Source organism: Alosa sapidissima, chromosome 7, assembly GCF_018492685.1.
Source record: "Alosa sapidissima isolate fAloSap1 chromosome 7, fAloSap1.pri, whole genome shotgun sequence".
Classification (NCBI taxonomy): Eukaryota; Metazoa; Chordata; class Actinopteri; order Clupeiformes; family Clupeidae; genus Alosa; species Alosa sapidissima.
In genome coordinates, this window is record NC_055963.1 from 6,985,602 (window position 1) to 7,008,142 (window position 22,541).

At 43.7% G+C, this 22,541-nt stretch overlaps 2 protein-coding genes and 1 long non-coding RNA gene across 8 annotated transcripts in view; 2 read left to right on the forward strand and 1 right to left on the reverse strand.

Moving 5' to 3' along the window:
- spryd3 (SPRY domain containing 3) overlaps positions 1–2,907 on the forward strand; it is a 60,836-nt gene extending 57,929 nt beyond the window's left edge. For all 6 annotated transcript variants that reach the window (XM_042097234.1, XM_042097231.1, XM_042097229.1 and 3 more), the window contains one exon: positions 508–2,907. In XM_042097234.1, the coding sequence (XP_041953168.1) occupies positions 508–642 (135 nt within the window). In that variant the 3' untranslated portion in view covers positions 643–2,907. The remainder of the gene's footprint in view (positions 1–507) is intronic.
- A 538-nt stretch (positions 2,908–3,445) lies between these two features.
- Positions 3,446–20,252, reverse strand: lima1a (LIM domain and actin binding 1a). Its single transcript, XM_042097131.1, has 11 exons — positions 20,063–20,252; positions 15,766–15,909; positions 15,080–15,125; positions 12,079–12,471; positions 7,695–7,767; positions 7,143–7,234; positions 6,951–7,028; positions 5,984–6,032; positions 5,686–5,735; positions 5,340–5,470; positions 3,446–5,204 (listed from the first exon to the last, which is right to left on the reverse strand). Exons 2-11 carry the CDS (start codon positions 15,876–15,878, stop codon positions 4,178–4,180), a joined length of 2,052 nt encoding a protein of 683 aa, XP_041953065.1. The 5' UTR covers positions 15,879–15,909; positions 20,063–20,252; the 3' UTR covers positions 3,446–4,177.
- Positions 13,912–22,276, forward strand: LOC121712972. The gene is made up of 3 exons (XR_006032707.1): positions 13,912–14,213; positions 21,811–22,084; positions 22,186–22,276. It is a non-coding gene; the product is annotated as an uncharacterized LOC121712972 (long non-coding RNA).
- The last annotated feature ends 265 nt before the right edge of the window (positions 22,277–22,541 follow it).

A 22,541-nucleotide genomic window follows, 5' to 3' on the forward strand; every position in this document is an offset into this window, starting at 1 on the left:
CAAGCCTTGGGTGTGAAAATGGACTCGTGGCACTTCTTAAATCATGCAGTGGGGTTGTCAATATTGACTCTGCGGCAGAGCTTAACCAAACCACAAAGCATTGTTGGCTTGTGGCGTGTGTGTGTGTGCGCGCGCATGTGTCTGTGTGTTTGTGTGTGTTTGCGTGTGCAAGCACGCATGTGTGTGCAAATGACAGCCAAATTGGTCAAAACACAATATGATTGCACAATAACTTGTGTGTACATTTCAGCACTTTGTCTCTTCCCCCAAAGAGCACATTGTCATGTAACGCACATACAAAGAAAAGTGAAAGCATTTGGCATGAGTGATGAGTGTGTCTGGAACATGAAAGCAGAAAGGCCAAGTGTGCCTCCCTCTTAAGAGCACCAGAGAGAGAGAGGAGAGAGTGCTAGCAAGAAAGAGAGAGGGGGGGGAAGAAAGAAAGAAAGAAACAAAGAAAGAACCACTCCATTGCTGACTCACTGTCGCCCCACTGTGCCCACTCAGGTGTTCTTCACCCGCAACGGCAAGATCATCGGGCGACGGGAGGTGGTGGTGCCCATGGGCGGCTTCTACCCAACCATCGGGATGCTGAGCAGCGGAGAGAAGGTCAAGGTGGACCTGCATCCCCTCAGCGGCTGAGCGGGAGTGGGAGGGATGCGCAAGAAAGAACACGGAGGGAGGAAAAAGAGCATCCACATATCAAGCTGTCAGTTCAAATATATGCTTCGACCAGTTCACCATTGCGGTCATCATGATTAGTTTAAACTACTGCAGTGAAAAAGGGGGAACCATCCGGATTTGGTGAGCTCAGCAGAACAGGGTGTGTTGGTACTGGTCACACAGCTTTTCTTTACTTTCTCATTATCTTACTTTTTAAACAAGCCTTTCGCTTGAAGTTATTTTGGCAGAGGCTTGGAGACAACCAGGAGAGCCTGGAGACAACCGCATCAACACGAGTCCTCATCTCTCCTTGTCCGTTATCTCTTCACTCTGGGAAGTGGTGCTTCATGTTCAGCTCGGGGCCTTTGGCCTGCTGTGTTTGCACCATGACACTTTGCTGCCTTCCCTCAGCCTGAGGCAAAGCATACAAAGATAATAATCAGGTGGTTAGATTCAGGTCTGAAAATCGTCATATCAAGTTGACCCGCACTTAAAGGCTTTGATCTGATTTTGATTAATATAAACTATATGAACAGTTCAGGAAAACAAATAAATAAATACAAAATATACATATAATAAATATAATTGATAAAAAGCATCCTGTATTTTTTATGAATGTATATAATTTACATATGTGACTCCCTCATTGCCAAATTCTGTGTCACGCAGTGCAGTTGAAGGCCCTTACTGTCATGTTAATTGGTACATCCACACTTTTGAAGCAGCATTTACACCAGGAAGTGGCATGGTCTGACATGGTCAGCAGCATCAAGCACTTTCTATTCAGCACTCCCACTTAATATTCATCACATTCTCTTTTGACTTTTTATTTCCCTTCACTGGTGAATGTCTTTTGGAAGTCAAATGCCACTTCTAAGATGAGATTGCTATTAGCTCAGTAGGGATGTTGTTGACTGTTAATGAATAAAGGGATGAATTGAAGCTCACCGCAGGCATGTAGGACAAGGGCTGCGTTTTCATGACTGCTGTTTGTTTTGTCCTCATCACTCTCATGCAGAAAAGGCTCCTCGGCAGCCCTCAACCAGGGGCCTGGAGGTGGCCCAGCTCAGGCAGACATGATCTCCAGATGTACTGTGGGGCAATATATGAGTGCTTTATATGTCAGAATCCTGAGGACAAAAATGTTCAAGCATAATGTTTTTTGATTCAGCCTTTTTTGGAATTTCCATTAGACCTCTATTTTTCCCCCCATCAATCACTAGCCAGTTATATTCATGCTTGCTTAGCAACAAATCGCAAGATATCATGGTGCAAGCAAAAAGACACAGGAGTATGCATCACTATGGTCCTGTGTAGCAAGACAATGACATTGTGCTTTGCAGACACTGCTGCGTTGTGAAATAGCCCCACTCACTGTTCTGAGCACTTTAAAGCAGTCTAACGACTAAACCACCCGAAAACAGAAGCCATTTTGCACACCTCAAGTGAGATCAAACTGTAGAATCTGTCGGTATGTGTTGTCCTATGTGCTTTTTTATGTCTCCACATATATATTGAAAATGAAAATTATGTATTTTTATCTGCTGTCTAGCAAATAACCTAAGATCAATGCCAAATTTATTCTCATATTTTCCCCTCCCCACACATTAGTAGGGAATTTTTTTAAGAGCGATTTTTATTAAACTGTAATAGATTTACTCTTTGTGTGCCTCACTTCACTGTTCTCAATGAAATGCCATTATTTAATATGCTTACTCTGAAAGCAACTGTTCACTTCATGTCTTTAAGCAGGCAATAAATCATTGTTTTGTCATTGAGGGATGGGGGGCAATTGATTAACCTGGGTGATATCTAAACGTTTGCACTGAATGCATGTTTTTCAACAAGCCTTCCAGAATGCAACAGTTGCTTTAAGATTACCCCCACATCTCCCAAAAGTGTAATATTCCAAGAAAGTCTTAAATTGTATTGAAATTATACTCCTATAACACATTGGTGTCAGGCGATCTATGCTTTAGATTCTATGTATTCCTCATCTCATGGTCTGAATTGAATTGTTCTTATTTGATCAGAACCATTAGGGGTGTGTAACCTCTAGTGCATCCACTTCACACAGAGCACTTCTGTCTGGGTCCTCTGTATCTTTGAAATGATGATTGAATGATTGTTAGCCACCAATACTGTAAATGTTAGCATCTTGCCTAATTGTAGCATGCATGATTTTGCTAACTGTATATATACACACATACACAATCATTAATAAAGATGGCTATTTCCATATAAGTGTGTAGTTGAGTCTTGTTGGATTTGTTGTTTGTTCAGTGTTAGACTGGATTCACCTTCCAATGACCAATTTTTGACATCACTATATGACCTACAGGGTTTTTAGAATGATTTAAACAGTGCATCACAGTAAATCACAAGTATTAGCGTTATAAGGTCTGGTCTCATCAATATTAGGCTACATATTTTATATACTTGAATGACAAAGGTGCATCCATCAACATTTTGGAAGCCTATTGTGATTTTCCTTTAAGTCTAAAGCACACAATATCTGCAAAATGTACAATCAGATTATAAAATGACTGCTCAACATCATAGAAACACAAATTGCTATGACCGTGGTTAATTGTTTCCATCTGGATTTCAATCTTCCTTCAGGGCAAAAAGTGAAGAAAAAAAATAGCATCAGCCAATTTTCATTTCCATAAATTATTTTAGAATGTAAAATATTGTTTTAGTATAATTAAAAGTTTCAAGCCACCTGTTAAATAGCACATTTTACTGTCTTTGGCTTTAAGAAGAGGTCAGGACATGCATGTACAGAAAGGATTTATTTCAGTATACTGGTCTCATGTTCAAAATGGTTGAATTGTGCAAAGCTCAACCTAACCCATTAGAGCTGCTCAGGGAGCCCACAGTTTAGCAAATGATTGCACAGAGACAATAAGTGAATTGATAGCCAACCCACCCCCCCCTTTTAAAAAAAAAAAAAAAACACTTTACAGTGAACCATTTCATTTCCAACATAAAATTATATAAAAGGACAAAAAAAAACAAATAAGAGCTGGAATCCTTTCCTGATAAGATAATGAGCAACAGTGGTGCAATGGGCAATTCAGTAACATCAAATACATCAACATGGTTCAGAATGTCACAAATATCACACTAGTATTATTTAAACCAATCTGAAAACATTGCTTGTTGATTTCATAGATTTTAAAAACACACACAAAACCATGTATAAAGAATGAAGACAAAGGCCTATTGACAGACATAAAAAAATGCTTAAAATTAATAAAATGGTTATATCAGTGATGCGTCTTGGTCCAGCATATATTTGAGATCTCAATTATTAGTAGTTTTTGGTTATTTGCAACCTTCACAGGCACCTGAAGACGGAATTCAGACAGAAGCAACTCTGCACCAGCGCCGAACAGGGAGACATCTTAGATTGGTCACTAGATTTCTGCTTCAGTTAAGATCGTTCAAACCAAGAAAAAAAAAGAATCCAATGTCTCAACGTCTTGATTGGCTTTATCCGGTCACATCCTTAGTTGTCCTGCTCTTCCTCTTCATAATGGCGGTTCCGCTTGATTAGCTCCTCCACAGACACCTCCTCTTGGCTCTCTTCAGCCTCCTCTCCTTCCCAGAAGCCCACATCCTGCGAAGCACAGTTTTCCTGGGATTCAGCTGATGGAGATGCTGGAGGAGTGCTGTCCATTTGAGACGGCTGCCATTCTGGAGCTGCCAGCTCATCCTCATCTCCCTGTTCTGCTTCCATCTCCTCACCATCACTTCCCAACTCCTCATCTTCCTCCTCCTCCTCAGACCTATGACCCTCCTCTTGTGTTGAACTTGCATCCTCATTTAGCTCCTCCCCATCCAAGTCGTTCCTACAGATTTCTTCTGGTGAGTCCTCACCGTCAGAACTCTGAGTGGATGAGGGTTGTTCCTGGTCATCTCTGGAGGTCTGCACTGGCTCAGGCTTGGAGAAGCGAGAGTCTTTAGGGACTGATGCTGAGGTGGGAGTGAGGGAGAATAGCCGGCTGCGGTCTTTGAGCGAGGAGCTCCTCTGCAGGCTGGACAGCTCTGACAGCTCTGGGCTTAGGGCAGGGGACAGGGCATCCCCTTCGGGAGGCCACTTGGCCAGAACAGATCTGACAACAGGACTGCCTTCAGGCGCTGGACTAAGGCCCTCCGAGCCCTCCTCTGTATCTCCTCCATCACAGGTGTCAGCCCGGGGGGGCCAGGAGATCTTCAACCGGCGGGTCTCGGTCAGACGTTCCACAGAACTACCTGCAGCCTTCTCTGTGCCGGACACAGAGCGGGTCTCGAGCGAGGCCGCCAGCACGTTCACCTTGGCTAAAGGGGACTCCTCCACTGTAGGGCTGGTGATTTTGTCTGCAGACGGGGTCACTTTTGGTTGCTCCTCTGGTGATCCTTTGGCTGCTCCCTCCCACAGTTTCTTATGGGGCCGGTGTCCAAAACCCTCGTCATAGTTACCCTTGGCCTTGAAGAGCTGGCAAAAGTGGGGCTTGCAGTAGACATTGCTGTGCAGGGATGCATAGTTCCCCAAGCTGTCCAACAGAGGGAGACATTGGACCACAATTACTCAGACAGATGGAGCAGAGACACCTCATGGACGTCAAGTGAAATGGCACAAAGGTACAGTACATTTTAACATGAAAGGATTGACTGTCAGATTGACTCACCTCAGCTTGGTGTTGCAGTGGGCACAGCGGAAGCACGTGTTGTGGTAGACCTGTTGATTAGCCACCAGACGCTCCAGCGGGTAAACAGTCTTCTGACACATCACACAGGTCTCCCGCACAGGGAGGAACTTCTGCAAAATACAAATGTGACTTTAGTTTCAAGTCCACTCGCAGACAAAACAGAGCTTCTTCACATTCAATACATGTACCACTATGGAGACATTTTATTTCTACTCATAACTGCTGTAAATGGCTTACAGTTAATCAAGTCAACTTAACCATCCCAATAAAACCGGTGTCAATAATAAGAGACCTTCCCAGTGTATGAATCTTGAGGAAAATGTACCTTAACTGATTTAGGCTGAGTTGGGTCATGAGGAGATGACGGTGCCGTTCCTGTCGGGATGGAGCATCATTGTTACAGTGCAGCTATGCTAACCTATGGCAGCAGAGTCCACAACAGACCCTGTTTTGTAATATATCCTAATGGGTTATGGGATTGCAGTCATGCAAAGTAAAATGTAACATAGAATGAGAATGAGTAGATTAGAAGGAAAACATCCTTCACCACTTTGCTAGAATGTTACACAACAGTCCCTTGGAACAAGCACATGGCTTGATAAAAGGCCAGTTCTGAAGCTCACCATTGCTGTCTGTGGAGGAACCTTTCCTGCTGTTAGGCTCAGAGACAGACTGTGAATGGAAGAGTGGGGGAACAAGAGTCGGATGGCAGTTCAACACTGTACAACAACAACAACAACAACAACAACACATTACATTTATACAGCACTTTTAAAATACTCAAAAGTGCTTCATAGTGAAGGAGGAACCTCACTAACCACCACCAATGTGCAGCACCCATCTGGATGATGCACGGCAGCCATTATGCACCAGAACTCACCACACCAGCTTGAGGTGGAGAGTGAGGGAGTGAATGAGCCAAAGGGATGATTAGGGGGGTCGATTAGGGGGGGGTCAGGTTGAATGAGCCAGGTGGGGAATTTAGCCAGGACACCGGGGAACCCTCTACTCTTTGTGATAAGTGCCATGGGATCTTTACTGACCACAGTGAGTCAGGACCTCGGTTTAACAGCTCATCTGAAGGACTGCATCTCCTGCAGTAGTGTCTCAGTCACTGCACTGGGCCATTCCCTTTATTCACCTGGCAGCCAGAACGAGGTACACTTGCACACTTCAGTCCAGCAGATGGTGGGAATGCACTCCGTTTGCAAACTGCCAAAAAACAACAACTCACTGAAGGTTACTCTGGCAGGCCAGCGAACCCTTCTTTTTCTGTGAGCTTTTTTTTGGCAGTTTGCAAATGGAGTTCATTACCACCACCTGCTGGACTGAAGTGTGATGGCAATTGTACACTGTAGCCTTGTTCTGGCCGCCAGGTGAATAAGGCGAATTGGGATTTATATTTTTGGCCAGAGAGAAGAGTGCCACCTACTGGCCACCCACCAACACCACCACTTCCAGCAGCAACCTAGTTTTTCTAAGGAGGTCTTCCATCCAAGTACTCGTCAAGCCCACACCTGCTTAGCTTCAGTAATTCAGCAGACAGGGTATCTGTTGAACTCATGGAGGAAGAGAGGATATTAGGCCTACCATTTCCACAATGCTTGGGGGCACATTCTCCTTTTGCTTGATGATGTAAACCTGCGGCTCTGTGTCCATGGAGTCAATCTGGATATGCATATAAGCAAAGAGGAAAGGAGACAGCTCATGACAAATCACAGATTACGTTTAAGGGTCTTGTGTGGTTCACAGGTCTTGTAGGCTAGAGGAAAGGATGCTCACAGTTCGAGTTGGTGTGGTGAAGACATCCTGCTTGGACACAGCTGCCTGGTAGATGGCCATCCTGTCCCGCAGTGGGGTAGTCTCAACTTTTTCTGTCAGAGAGAAAGAGCAAGGAAACAGGAAGAGAGGAAATATGAGAGAGAGTGGGGGAGGCAGAAAAAAGAGGGGAAGAGAATAAAAGACAGGGTTGCAGTCAGAGAGACTCCTCCAGTCCACTCCTTTCATTCAGGAGAGCCGCTGCCAGAGGCCGAGTGGCGTCTTGCACAATGGTGAGACTGTAAGCCCATTGTGGGAGAGAAGTACAAGGTCAGGGAAGGAAAGACTACACGAACAGAGCCCTGCAGAAACGGTTCAAAACTAAGCCCTCAGTACCCTGTGGTTAACACACTCAAAGACATACAATAGTCACAAGCTGTTCTCCTGAGATAAGTATATAACAAAGGATTTGCTTTTTGTCATGTCAGAATTAATCACACTCAGGGTCTCACTGCCTCTTCACCAGTATCGTGACATTAACTTAATGTTGTGGGAACGTGGTTTAGAAGGACTCACCTTTGTCAGTTTGTAGATGCATGTTTTCAGGCATGCTGCTGCTTGCTCCCATTCGGCCCGGCTCTTTGGGTACCTGGACGTTCAGAGAAAGTGTGGTTGAAGGAAACTAAGCTAACCACAGTGACAATAACTGACAGTAGTTGTGGACACAAACCTGTGGTGATTGACCTGAGTGAACTTTAAACAGTCTTTAAAAACTTAATTAAAAAATATTTCCATTCATTAATGTAAAACCCTACTATTAACTTCCAGTCTCTTTCACCTAGCTGGACCTCTGTTCGGTGTGCAGACAGACAGAGTGGTGTAATTCAAGTGTATGCAGTCTGATTGACTAATTGCTCATTTGACTGCACATGTGACCACTGGGTGGCTGATTGACTACAGGTGATCTGCACACCTGTAGCTTGACCTTTCCACACAAAGGTCTGTGTGGGACAAAGGTCTGAAGCGATGTGGACACCGGCGCCGACATGAGTGTGGCGCACTCCGCTTTCGACATTCGATTACTCTGACCTCATTATTCTCACTACGACCCCGTACACCAGCGTTGAACTCTGCCGCCACCTTCGCTGGTGTGCGGAGTTGTATTGAGAATAATGTTGTCAAAGTAATTGAATGTCGGTTTCCACAGCGTTTAAGGCTTGTGACCAACCAATAAAGCCTTTTTAATATGCCATTTATTTTGAAAACACTGCTAAAAAAAATTAAGAGAACACTTACAGTTTTCCACAATTGTTAAAACACATTTTTTGAAACCTTCCACCCTTTTCTTCATTCTCAAACTACATTCACAGAATGTCTGACAGTTCTTGCAAAATAAAACACTCGCCTCAAAAAGTTTTACTTGTGCTCAGAACCAAACAGTGTCAGAGTACTGATCCAGTGTATGATTGAAGTGTTCCCTTAATTCTTTTGAGCAGTATACAGTATAATGTGCGCGTGGTTAGCCTCACAGATGTGACACAAATCACACAGGTTGGAGCAGCGGAGCAGCTGCCATGAGGACCTTTGACTGACTCTACGCTCTGCTACTCGCCATCCAGACTCTTGCCCCACGCTGCCCGGCCTGCTGCCCACGCCTGCTGCCCACGCCACTAATCCCCTAATGAGCTCAGTGAGCGACAGCCTGGGCTAGACACCACTGTCTGGCCCTGCATGGCTTCCTCCCTCACAGGCCACAGCACCACCTCCACCGTCCACCGTCCACAGACACACACCGAACGCAGACGCACAACCGCAAGCACACTCATCAGTGTCATTTATGCCAGTAATTCACCTCACCAGCTGCATTTTGAGAACAAGGGTAGCCACCACCAGGCTTGAGTAAAATTGTGCTTATATGCATATGTATCAGTTAGGATCTTTTTTCTGTTCTCTGAAAACATTTTGGAGCCAAGTTCAAGGGCACAATCTGTATTCTTGATCTATAGACCACAATATGTCCATTGTGACAAGACCAAATAATGGCAGGCATTATTTAACTGAAGATACCATCTCGAGTACCTATGTTTGGGAAATCTATTCAAGGCAGAAGAAAACTCTCCACAGGCTCAATCTGAGGCTTGAAGAGCAGCCTCTATGTTGGGGTGTGCTCGGAGCCCAGATTAGAGGCCCAGGATGATGCCAGTGTGTGGCTGTCTGCAGTTGTCCAGAGAGGGGGGTGGGCAGAGGGCAGCTGGTACAATCTTTAAATACAAGGGCTGGCGTGGGGGGGGGGGGGGGGGGGTAAATACGGGTTTGTTCCTCCTCTCAGTGGATTAGCCGTTGGAAGTCAGTGGGGTGGACGAAAGCCTGCCAGCCAGCCTGCCAGCCAGCCAGCCAGCCGGTGGCTGCACGGCTGGGCATCTCCAGACAGAAGGAAGGACACCATGGAGAGGCAGGGGTAAACAAAAACACAAAACTGCGGCTCAAGCAGGGGGATCAGCGGGCCAGACAGGAGGGCTAATCCTTCAGACAAAAAGAGGGGCTCGAGCTGCCCCGGTCATCCAGCCGCACGCAAGTAAATAAAGGCCATTCTCATCAGCAGCAGTCATTAAAGAGATATGGCTAAATCTGCACACAAAGCACTCACATGCTGGACTGCACACACATGTACACACGGCCATGACCAAAGTCAGTTGCATGTCAACAAGCCCCCAAATGTGCGCATTAGACCACTTTAATCATAACTTCACATGATCCCTGAGTGAGACCAAAAACATCATAAACCAATCTACTTACTCTACAGTAAGGGGAATGGGAAAAGCCATCAACTTTTTCCCCCTGCATCATTTTAAAAACTATTCTTGTTGCAATCTTGAGACAACAAACCAGCATGCTGCAACTTTAGTGAGTCATTATAGTTTCTTGTCCAATTTTATGGTCATGATATGATGATGCGTTCATCTAGGTCTACGCCATACGCATCCCCTGATGACATTTCTGATGCAAACCACTTTCACACTGCAACTTCACAAATATCAGTTGAAAAGAGAAGTCTGCTTTGTGCTTCCTTTAAAGCCCTACCAAACCACACGGCGACCCAGGGGTCAGACATGTTAGGCCTTGAAATCCCCCTGTACATTAGTGTTTTACCCACATAACTCAATTGGGCATGTTCAACAGAGGAGCGACTGAAGGGAGACTCTCTGTCTGTGTCCGATGCGAGTGGCTGGGGGTGGGGGGTGAGTAAAGACGGCAGTCAGCCTCTCTGCCTCATGACTGAGCCCTGGGGCTGGAGGCCTGCCCACCGGAACCACAGAGTGGCTTGCAGCACAGGGTCCGCTCTGAGGATCCTTAGTCTGCACATGTGATCATGTGCCTGCCTGCCCCATGACATCACCACTAGTGGGGCGCTCACCAGCCCGGGGGAGCTGACGGAGGCTGGACTGATGCTAGCAGAGCCCTAGATTTGCTCTCACCTGGTGCCCCACTTGGCATGAGTCAGGTGCCTTGATGTTCTCAGACACTTGTCATAGGCACATTTCTAAGTATAAATAGAATGAATTTCAAACAAATGTCCTGTTCTCAAAATGTCAGAGACCTGTTTTAGAACAAAAACATTCAATTCTAAAATCATTTTTGACTTATAATGTTCCATTTCAGTCCTGCTTCCTGCTTCCATTGCTTCTCTCAATTGAGCGGAGACACAGCATGAATCCCTTCACTGTGCAGAAAGCGGGATACAAGGCTCCATTGTTCTGGCTGTTCTCGTCCAGTTTATCTGGAACACATAACCTTTCCAACGCTGGGAATAAAACAGCATCAGCCGATGAGGAGACATCAAATATGCAGCCAGTTCCACCAGACTCTGATTGATGTCTGAAATCAAACGAGTCTAATTTGAAGTTCAAGCTTGTCCGGACAGAATATGCCTGCAGCGTTTAGGTTGTTTATCTTGTTTATCTTATCCGAATGCAGCAATAGAACAGAACATATAATCAAATAGAAAAGCTTATTGGAAAGTGCAATCACTTCAATCACGTCAATACTGAGCATGAACATTCTAATACCTAATAATTTATGATTGATGACAAAGTCCAAATAGGACACTCTGCTAGCACGCACCAGCCTGAGGTGTGTGGGAATGCCGGCTGACTACGGGTCAGGGCATATGGAGAGGACAGAAAGGGCATGTGATATACAGCATGACGGACCCTCCGGGAGAGTATAACTAGAGACCAACCCATGTGCTTCAAAGCCTTGACAGCACTTTCCATTTCTAACGCCCAACCCCAGCAGATCTTAGACCCAACAGATCAACACTGTCCGTATTCTGTGGATTCTCAACACACAGACCATTTCCACAATCACATGATCCTCCAGGGGATAAACACATCAGCTGATGGATGGAGTAGAATATAAACATCCTAATGATCCTCATAATTCAAATTGGATGCACATAGGGCTGTCACAATATTTACATTATTGACTTGCACAATATTTGAAAATAGCAACAATAACTTTTGCAAACCTTGATATCACTCGACAGTTGTTTACATTAATCTCATCATTGATCTTCTCTTTCACATTCAAAGAGAAGTCCTAAAACATAGCGACGACTAACCTAACCTAAAGGCCCGCCAGTTATATAGTTATGCTAATTGGTTTCTCCAAAGTATACTCCATTTGCCTGCGTGGATACATTTCTCAGCAGCACAGGCTGTCTCACCCAATCACAGTGTTTGAGCAGGAAATAAAACGCTGCAGTTGCAGGTGGAGAAAGGTGTCCAGCAAAAAAAAGAAAAGATGCACACTCTATAAGGGACTTCACATAATTGCCTAGCTTGAGCCACAACAAGACTGAGTACATCACTGAAATGTGGGCCCCCCTGTGGAACTTTTATGTGTACATTCAGCCACACCATCACACTGAGCCCCATAAACTCACTGCACTTTAACTCACTTTGTTCTGCATGTTCTCCCCTTTCTCAAACATCATCTTTAGGCTGGTAAGAGGCACGTTGGGCTTCTCGATGGCCACACTGGGCACAGTCGCAGGCTCCTCTTGCTCCTGGTTCTCCATGGCTGGCTCCTCCTGGTACTGCAGATCCTGGGGGACCGGGACAACCACAGGCTCCGTTGGGGTGTCAGTGGGCAATGCTGGGCTCTCGTTGATCTCGTTGGTCGCTGATTCTTGGACTGGTTCTGAGGACAGTGGCGTGGCGTTGGGAGTGGGAGTGGGCTTTGATGGACGTGTGTGGGGGTAAGTTGTAGGGGTCACTGGGGGCTGCTCCCAGCGTTTCTTCAGGGAACTCAGGTTGCCACGGCGGGGGGCTGAGGCCACGTCCTCCAAAGCCTGATCGGCAGAGAGACAACCATCAGTGACTTCTATGGTGATCTTAACATGTCAGTGCCTCTCTCACTGAATGACAAGCCACATATCTGACCAAGGATTTTGTTCCTTCCAACACTCAAGCAGGACATTACCCAACATGTAATGACATCACATGCTTCTAAATACATTACTTATCAGACTTTGACTAAACATGAAACAAATGTGTTTAAAGGGGTCTGGAACAGCTGGATTAGAAATAGACCTAAAGGTGACTGTGCGTCCTTAAGATCTACTGTGCTGTCCTTAAGATCTAGGCATAACTTTCCTGCTGGCTTTGTGTTAAAGAGCAGAGAGCTTGTGGAATGCTTCACAGACTCAGCATATTAGAAGCACATGGAGCAGGAGAGGGTTTTGGAATGTCAGGAGATCTACAGTGTTACACTCTGAAGTACAAAAGTAAAAGAGTAAAGCACAAGTAGAAATATTATTTCACACTCACTGAGAAAATCAGTCAATTAATTTTGTCATCCGTAACACAGTATAATACATGATCATTTTTGGATGCGGATTTTAAGCTGAGCAACAATCAAATTAAAATGAATAGGTCACAGGATAATAAGCCGAGTTAGTTTTGGTACCCTGCCATTACAAAGTTGGGACGGGAGGTCTGCCCTACCCTCAGGACTCTCACTATTTTGACACTCACAAAAAGTCGTAAGTGTAACTGCATCTGACTTCCAAGAAAAACTTAAATGAGAAAGTAGAGAAAGCACAGCAAGTTCATCCAGCAACTTATGATTCTGTCACAATACCCCTTTTCAATCTTAAGCACATTTCAAGAACGTTCTTCTACCTCAGCCAAATCGAATGAACTCTAAAATTGATCTAATATTTCTGCAAAATTGCATTTACAATACAATTTGGCTATCTGTTACCACAAACATGTCATAAATAAAACAAAGTAACTTTGATTAACTACAGCCAGAAAACTAATGTGAAGAAACATGTCATACATTAAATTGTTTTATAGATTAAATGATTGATCTCACTGCTCAGACATTTTTCTATATAAATGTTTAAAAACCTATATGAAAGATAGAAACTTTGAAACCTGGTGTATTGTAGGTGTTCTCCGTTTCAGCCGGACAGGAATGATAAAAGCTGTCCCAGATGTCAGCCTTTAGAAACAGTAAAGGAACTAGCCCACCCCTCTAGTGAAAAGAGAGAAAAGCTGAGAGAAAAAGGAGGAAGAGGAAAGGGAGGTGGGGGGAGTAGGATACTGAGTCAGTAAAAGGACAGAGACCAGGGTCCAGGAAGCCAGAAAGTCAGAAACTTCATTCAGGAGAGAAATGAACCCTTGGACCCAGAGACTGGGACTTTTCCCCCCGGCGCGCATGCAGTATTTTATGAACTCACTGATCATGTGTATCAGAGAGTTAAAAGTTAAATGGTATGTTCCAAATGTTGCAACTGAACAGCTTGAATGTAACAGTCTGGCATATCCCAAACAAACTAACAGATGGTTCCCATAGCCTGGTATAGTCCTCCTTTCTCTAATAAACTTTTCTTCCTTTCATCTATACCACCCCACTAAAGTTAGAATTTGACACCACTGGAAATGGATTGAGTGCACTGAGTAATAATAACAGCAACAATAAAAATGAAGTTATTTTTTATATTCTTGCTAGAATGTGGTCTGCTGCTGGGTTCCTTCCAACTGGGTCTGAACACAGACACTGTTCCTTGGTGCCAGAACAAAAGAGGTGAGTCATGGGACAAGATCCTCTCCGGCTGATTTAGATCAAGAGTGACAAAGAGCACCGACTCACTAAGCAGCACTAACTCTATTCTCATACAAGCAAGTTTGACTTTGTTTTAGTTTATTCTAGACATACAAATGTCTTTCATGAAAGCCTCTACAGGTCTGTATTAAACTCTCCTCTGAGCGACTTATCTGTCATATGTCAGGAATCAGAATGAATCCTGTGTTTCACTCATCATTGACAAAGAACAACCAACATGCTCTATCAGTAGGCTAGCTTGTAACATCCCAAAATAAAATTACAAATGCAATTACTGCTGCACATTAACCCTTTACACAAAGGACACCAGTGGTATCACAAGTCTGCCACAAACATACCTCTGACAGCGCTGTCCCTCCACTTCACTTCCACATCAGAGCATCACAGTGGTTCTACTTATTGACCACTGTGGTGTGCAGTCTACCTCATTACCCAGCCTAGAGTGAGGGCTAACTGGAGCTCCAGCATGCTGCTGTCTCTGGCTACAGTTTACAGTTCATGAGCCCTCCAGACAGTGCCACAGAGCAGACGCAAGGCACTGGGCGTGGTTATGTCAAACTGCAGAGGAATTACCCGAAGATTAACCAGTCTAAATAAGGATTAAGACAACTAGCCATGTGTGGCTATACACTGACCAGGCATAACTTGAAGCTGCAGCAGCAGAGACTGAGTCTGTGTGAATGCTAATAGCTGTGTGTTGTAGCCCAATAGGCCTGTGCCAGACTGATATAAGACACAGTCAGCATCCTACTGATCCTGAAGCTGAAGCCGGTGTAATGTTGCGTGTGCGGGGACACCAAACATGGCTGCTGAGCTGAGACACTTACGGTTTTCTTCTTCTCTATGACAGTCTCCTCTGCTGCTTTTTGGTACCTGAGGACAAGGGCAGAGGCTACCAATGAGCCTATTTATTCACATAAGGGCCATAGATGACAGAAATGACCTTTATGGTTAACTGTTCACAACAGTCATAACACAACATAAGAGAGTAACACTGTCCCCTGCTGTCTAAAGTGTGCATAAGTACACTGATGGAAGCTTATCATTTACAGTGGTATGGTGATCATAAACAAACCATTAAATCATTAGACCTACTGAAGTCATGGAAGGGCATGGAGCACAGAATGCACATTATTTAACTGATGAAATTAAGCCAAACAACTGTAAACTGCATCCTTTTGAATACATATTTCTGGTCTGGCACTTTAGGAGAACTAGAAAACATGTTTGATTTTTTTTATTTTATTTGTGTCACCTATATTGCACTGAGGTACAAAAAAGTAATTAGGTGGGTATTTGAAAGCCACAACTACAGCACAAACAAGTGCATCAGTAATGCAGTTCAACAGGGAGAGATTCTGTGGTGGATGATGCATAGTATATTACAGAGCAGATTAAACAGAAAGCAAAAACATGAAACACAAAAGACATTGATGCATTCCAGGTACATGAAGACATTTGGTGAAAGGAAAGGAATACTGGAATCAGTATCAAGTCGATATCCAGCACCTACTTGGAGAAGCGCTCAGAAATGGCTGTATTCTTGCCCACAATGGACAGTTCGTTGGCTGTGATGCGCAGAGACTGGGAGGCCCACTGCCTCCTCTGGAAGGAGTTGGTGGCCATGACTGCTGTTGTGTCCTCTAAGTTCTGCAACCTAAGAAGAGTAGAGCACAAGGGAAAAGGTTGAATCCTCAGCACATCTAGTATACCTAGACCATGCCTAGGCTGGTTAAGAGTATTTTGGGTATTGGATATTTCAATGTGGTAATATGGTGGCAGCATGGAGGGAAGTGTCTCCAGGACGCTGGTTTCACTGTTAAGCCTTCATGAGGTGTCGTGGGCCTAACTTAACGAAACATCGGTGAATGTGGGTGCCCACTTGATAACCCCAATGACATGCCGCATACTATATACTGCTGTTGGATGGGCCATTTGTCTTGTGTTTGTGACCATTTGTTGGCAGATTTGTGGGTAGCGTGCTTTTAAAGTTAATTTGAGTAGGGGCTTCTGAATGTTTTTACCTTGAATTTTGGCACAAGGGATTTTAACATCTAATCCTGTGTATTAATGTAACTCCACTGATCTTCTTCCTCCTGAAGTCAATCATGCCTCCTACACAGTTCACGGGAATGCCGACATGCATGAAAAGGAAACTAAAGTTCAGCTACCCTGGAGAGTCATGTGAAGGATTCCTAAACGTGTTGCCTCCAACCCAATGAAAATGACGTACTGTATTTACATGCTTTAATACATTTCTGTCAGTACATGTCTTTACAGGAAAACCTGTGAGCCCTCAGGCTGTCTGGATACAAAGAGACAGGCTGGTCATTGCGTTAGCATGAAAGATGGTTATCTTATCATCTGTCTTAATACAACTAAGTCTGATTACACACATGATGGAAGACACACATCTTATACTGGTCTAAGTGTGCGTGGGATTAGGACATGAGCGGACTTCCTGCCTTTCCCTAAATGATGAGTCATCCCTTTGCATAGAAAGTCTGAAAAACAGGTGCAATTTACCTGAACAGTTTCTCCTGAAACTACCTAAACAAGCCAAGACAGAGGCTTGCCGTAACACTGATTAGTGTGATAAGCACTTGTGTTGAGCAACTCACATATTTCAGAGGAACTCAAGTGTTTACATTGGATGAGTTAACATCAGCCAGACAGTCTTATACTTGATTGATGATTTTGCAAGAGGAATGTATTCACTAAATCATGTCATGATAAAACAGCATCAACCTCACCTTTCCATATTACCCTCTTTGACCATAAACAAATATAAATCAATAAGTAGGCTACATTACCCATAGTGCCTGAAAAAAGTCTCATTTTTAATACAATGGAACAAGCAGTTGATGGAAATTAGAACCATCAGGTTACACCAGAGGCGGAGTGGAGCACTAAAATCCACCAGGAAAATTCAGTTTTTTAAAATTGTTTTATTTATGACCATGAAAGTTCTGTTACGCCTGAATAAGAAGAATTAAATTAAGATTGGCTACACAAAAATCAGTAGACTGATGTGAGAGATGAGTGTGCAGGTTTACCATGACTGAGATATAGACAGTGAGCGAGTGGTATAAATATTAGTTGGACTTTTCTTTATTCTAATATTGGAGGTCAACAACAACAACAACACCTTACATTTATATAGCGCTTTTCTCGATACTCAAAGCGCGTCACATGGATGGGGGGACCTCACTAGTAACCACCACCAATGTGTAGCACCCACCTGGTGAATGAGCCAATTACAGTGGGGGATGATTAGGGGGCCAGATTGAATGAGCCAAGTTAGGAATTTAGCCAGGACACCGGGGAACCCCCTACTCTTTGCGATAAGTGCCATGGGATCTTTAATGACCACAGTGAGTCAGGACCTCGGTTTAACGTCTCATCCGAAGGACGGCATCTCCTACAGTGCAGTGTCCCTGTCACGGCACTGGGGCATTGGGATCAATCTTTTTTGGCCAGAGGGAAGAGTGCCACCTACTGGCCACCCACCAACACCACTTCCAGCAGCAACCTAATTTTCCAATGAGGTCTCCCATCCAAGTACTAACCAGGCCCACACCTGCTAAGACAAGGTATCCATTGGTCTGGCTGCTGGCCCAAGGTCTTGGAGATTTTCGAGGAAAAAGTATCAAAAGACTATAATTTCGATAAAACCCAACAGCTGGCCGCATACGTCTCACGGCCGAGGTAAAGAAAAACGGCCCGCGCTGGGCAAATTCATCGGCTGACCGACCAGGAAAACTCCCGATTGCCACTCCGCCCCTGGGTTACACTTATTACTATACAAGGCCAACAAAGATATTGTTCCATTTTCTTTATGTATTCAGTGAAAATGGTGTACATGCAGAGTGAGGAAGAGATTGAGGCAACTGTGAAGAAAAGGCAGCAGTACTGGGAGAGGGTCTGAGTCATAAAAACCCCTGCGGGCCTAGACAGCAGGATGACCTAACATCACTAAATAACCCCCAAGTTATCCACCGTGAGACACTCTCCGGACCTGACACATGCCTGACTCACTTGCTGTAGGTTAAACACTCAGACAGATGATCAAATCTGCTATTAGAAATAGCCTCAATCACTGTCTATGGAGAGATATTTAGCAGAACTGATGACAGATGAGTTTAGTCAGTTAATGTGTCATTGATGATGATGTCCTGGGAACTATATGGCCTGACTGCACCCAGAAGGTATTAATTTATTTAATCTGGTTTAGCTCTTGTATCTGCTATGATGACTTTTTTTTTGCATTTTTATCTACTGAATTTTGATACTAATAATATTCATGTATAAGTTTGTATCTATATTCCTAGGTCTAGAGCACTGTTGTCACTGTTATGTCACTGTTTTCTGTCAATGTCGTTTAATGTCATCTGTGTGTGTGTAAGAAACCCACTCTTTTGACCTGCAACCAAATCTACCCATGGGTACCAATAAAGTTACCTTACCTTACCTCAGCAGCCCTCTAAAGTCTGATTCTTTGAGATATTGGACATGTTCCAGTCGCACAGGCACTTACACTCAAGGGAAAGGAATCAATCTTCAGTCAAGTGCAATGCCCACAGGCTTGATCTGTTTTGCTCTCATTCAACTGGGACTTTCCAGTTTTGCAGGTTGACAATCAGACGTTCTTGTGTTGAGGACTACCTATAACTATACGGCTAACCATCACCTTGGTTGTGAGGAAGATTGTCTACTTGACATCTGCTTTACCGAAGTACAGTCGTTTACAGCTGACAGAGGCATGTGGCTGGGGTCAGTTAAAGGAGAATTCCGGTGTGATATTGACCTAAAGTGTGTTGAAACATGATACCGAGTGTGAACGTATGTTCCAAAAATAATTCAGTGGAAATCCATGGATTCCAGTTTCTTCCAGTAGCAGCAACTGGAATCCATGCATTTCCACGGAATTATTTTTGGAATCTGATCCCTTATCATACCTGTTCATTCTTACTCGTCGCTCGACTTATCATGACTAAATTCAAGATGGCTGCAAACGCTAAACTTCGTGAAGATACTGTCTGTATAAATCGTCTTGTAAGTAAACTACCAGTGCTTTTTCAAAGTTCTCAATGTCTTGTTTTAAATGTCAGGGCCCTCGGAAGTCTACCAATGAAGTGTGGAGATACATTGAGCCTCGTAAATGGTGTAAAACAGTGATTTATTTGCATGGCTAGCCCGATGCCGAAGCACCACCACTGAAAAAGCTCTTGGTACCATCAACTAGCGCCAGATTTTGGAGTGCAGGGGACAAGCCGAGATGGGCTATGAGACATACGTTCACACTCGGTATCATGTTTCAACACACTTTAGGTCAATATCACACCGGAATTCTCCTTTAAGCATGAACAGCACGCAGGTTCAGGCCAACACCACAGCATGTTAAGACAGGCCGCACTGAGATCCCAAAGGATGAACTATGAAACAACTCAACATCCCTTATACACAAAAATCAAATGCTGACCCAGGTCTATTCTATTATTACCACATTGATCTGAGGGTATTTGATAACATTGCCTGATTCAGTTAAGAATGAAACTGAAAATGGAAATACAAATCAATTTGCATTTCTTATGGGACATTTCTTTATGTGTATTTATTTAGTGTTCATTCTACCTATAGTTGTTCTTTCTGTGATGTAAACATGCAATCTCTGGCTCTGAAAACAAGTAAGATCTAAGACAGAACAGGAAACATCGGTAGTTAGTTCAGTTCTTCAATCCAGACAGTGCTCTATTAGAACTATGATTATTTCAGTTAGACAGGAGGATGAATTCAAGGAAATGACATACCTTTGACACTTAGTAAAGTCTTCTCCTTAGCTTCCGAACAGTTGGTCTCCTGCCTATTCTCAGCACCAGTAGTTGTCTTTGTGACAATGCTTTCTCAGCCCATGCATGCCTGCATCTGTTTATGTGTGAAGGGGTGTGTGTGTTCTGGGGTTGAGGGGAGGTAACAGCCACGAGCGAGAGACGACGCTCAACCAGTGAGAATTCCACTCTCTCTCACCTGTCAGGAACTGCCGCCAGATCCCACCCAACACAGGAGTACTGTATATCAACACACACACACACACATACACACACACACACACACTTTACCATGACTGCTAAAGTGAGTCACTGACACAGTGACTTCGGATTCCACGTATTTCCAGGAAATGAGGGTTTGTTTATTCATCTCTAAATGATGTCCCTGTAAGGGAGGGACAAGGAGAACAAAAAGAAGGTAGATTGGGAAAATGTGTTTGAGATTTAGAAACCTGAGTAGAGCTTTATAGAGTTCCTGTTAATCTACTGTAAAGATTGGTATTCCATGTCATACATCCAGGGATTGTACAGGGTAGAGGTTTCCAATTCTGCTGCTATTTTTAACTATTCAAATAACTACAATAATTTGCAAAACACATACATGATTTGTAATCTAGACAACTAATTTAATCAGGAAATGCCTCTTTACCTCAGAATCAAATCCTGTGTACATGAACAATCCCAAATACGTGTCTATGTGTCAACAGAGGTCCACACAAGAACTGCCTATAGAATGGATTGCTACCTTTATAGAATGAAATTAGTGCTCCTGCCTGTAAAGAATGAAATTAGTGCAGTGCAACAAAGGCACTGCATCTATGAGCATTAGCCCTCCAACACCAATGAATCCCACTTGTACCCCTTACCCACTGGGGGCTCTTTTCTGGGAAAAGGAATAATAACCTAAATATAAAACAAACAAATCCAAGCGTAATGAAATCCCAGTAAGTGAACAAAGGACAGAGAACGAGAGCCGCATGCTCTCCTCCAGCTTGGCTTTGTAGCCAGGATAACACTGACTTCCTGTTCAAAATTAGTTTACTGAAAGCATGGGGTCAAAAGTTTGGAGAGTATCTCATGACAGAGTTCCACATTCCTCTTTTGACATTCTCAGGGAAAATGTTTTCTAGTATTTGCAATATCATGTCAATACAGGCAATAGGAAGATGCAGTCTATATGTTGTGTACCATGACGCAGAGAAGTAGGCAGTGGCAATAGACATACACTACAGTCAAAAGTTTGGAGACACTTAGAAATTTCCATTCCACTCCATTATAGACACTATACATTATGTGCTTACATAATTGCAAAAGGGTTCGTCAATGTTTTCTCAGTTAGCCTTTTAAAATGATATCAGATTAGTAAACACAATGTGCCTTTGCAACATTGGATGAATGGTTGCTGGCAATGTAGATATTGCATTAAAGATCAGTCATTTCTTTCTACAACATTCAAGAACCCTTTTGCGATTATGTAAGCACATACTTTTTTTTGTGATTATGTAAGCACCAACTTGAGCCATTTTACTGTCGCCTGTGTCATCTAGTACAGGTATGTAACCAACATTTCTTTCACACTGTGTAGTACACCCCATGTCATAGTTTATCAGTTAGGTGACACCTGTTTACTTCATGAATGGCTGATGTCATACACTAACTGTACACGTTTCCTGCTATCTTTAGGCTGCATTGTCCAAGCCCTATATTTTTGTATTTTTGTTTTTTTAAAGGACGGAGATGCAAACATGGTAGAGGAAGGGGCCAAATGTTCACCAGGGTACAGGAAGCTGCCATTGCAAACTTGTTTTTTGTAAAATAATGAAATCAGATTACGAGAAATTCATCATCCAAGACAACACCATATCCAACAACATTCCACGAGTCAGTCTGTCCACATCGGCTTGCATTCTCAAGCGAAACCAATTCAGAATGAAACAACCTTATAAGGTGCCATTTGAAAGAAACTCTCAAAGAAACAAAGAGCTCAGACGAGCATATGTGGATGTACAGTAAGTACAATATCGACTGCAGTACACTACACGAAACATTGTTTGCCAGTATACTGGATAACACCATATTGACTGATTTTTGTTCTTTGTTTTCAGGGAGTACTGGAAATGGATGCTCATGCAATCCCATATGAGTTAATCTTTAAAGATGAGGCTGGGTTCAACCTAGCAAAGACCAGAAGAAGGGGGAGAAACGTCTTAGATGTTCCAGGCCAACGTGGTGGGAACTTCACAATGTGCGCTGCCATCTCCAATACGCATGGTGTCCTCCACCATCATGCCAGCCTTGGACCATACAACACAGCCCATATTCTCACATTTTTAGACAGACTCCACAACATACTCATATCACCAGAGCGTATGAAAGATGCAGACCATCAAAGAAACCGGTACATTGTAGTATGGGACAACGTGAGCTTTCATCATACAGCCCCAGTCCAAAACAGGTTTGC

What these genes read in the sequence shown, in the direction of transcription:
- lima1a (XM_042097131.1), bottom strand. Translation starts at nt 15,878, where the DNA reads ATGGCCACCAACTCCTTCCAGAGGAGGCAGTGGGCCTCCCAGTCTCTG. An exon ending in TCATAGAGAAGAAGAAAACC is followed by an intron (nt 12,472 to 15,079) that starts GTAAGTGTCTCA and finishes TCTGCCGATCAG; the next exon opens with GCTTTGGAGGACGTGGCCTC. An exon ending in CTCAGCCTAAATCAGTTAAG is followed by an intron (nt 5,471 to 5,685) that starts GTACATTTTCCT and finishes TGTATTTTGCAG; the next exon opens with AAGTTCCTCCCTGTGCGGGA.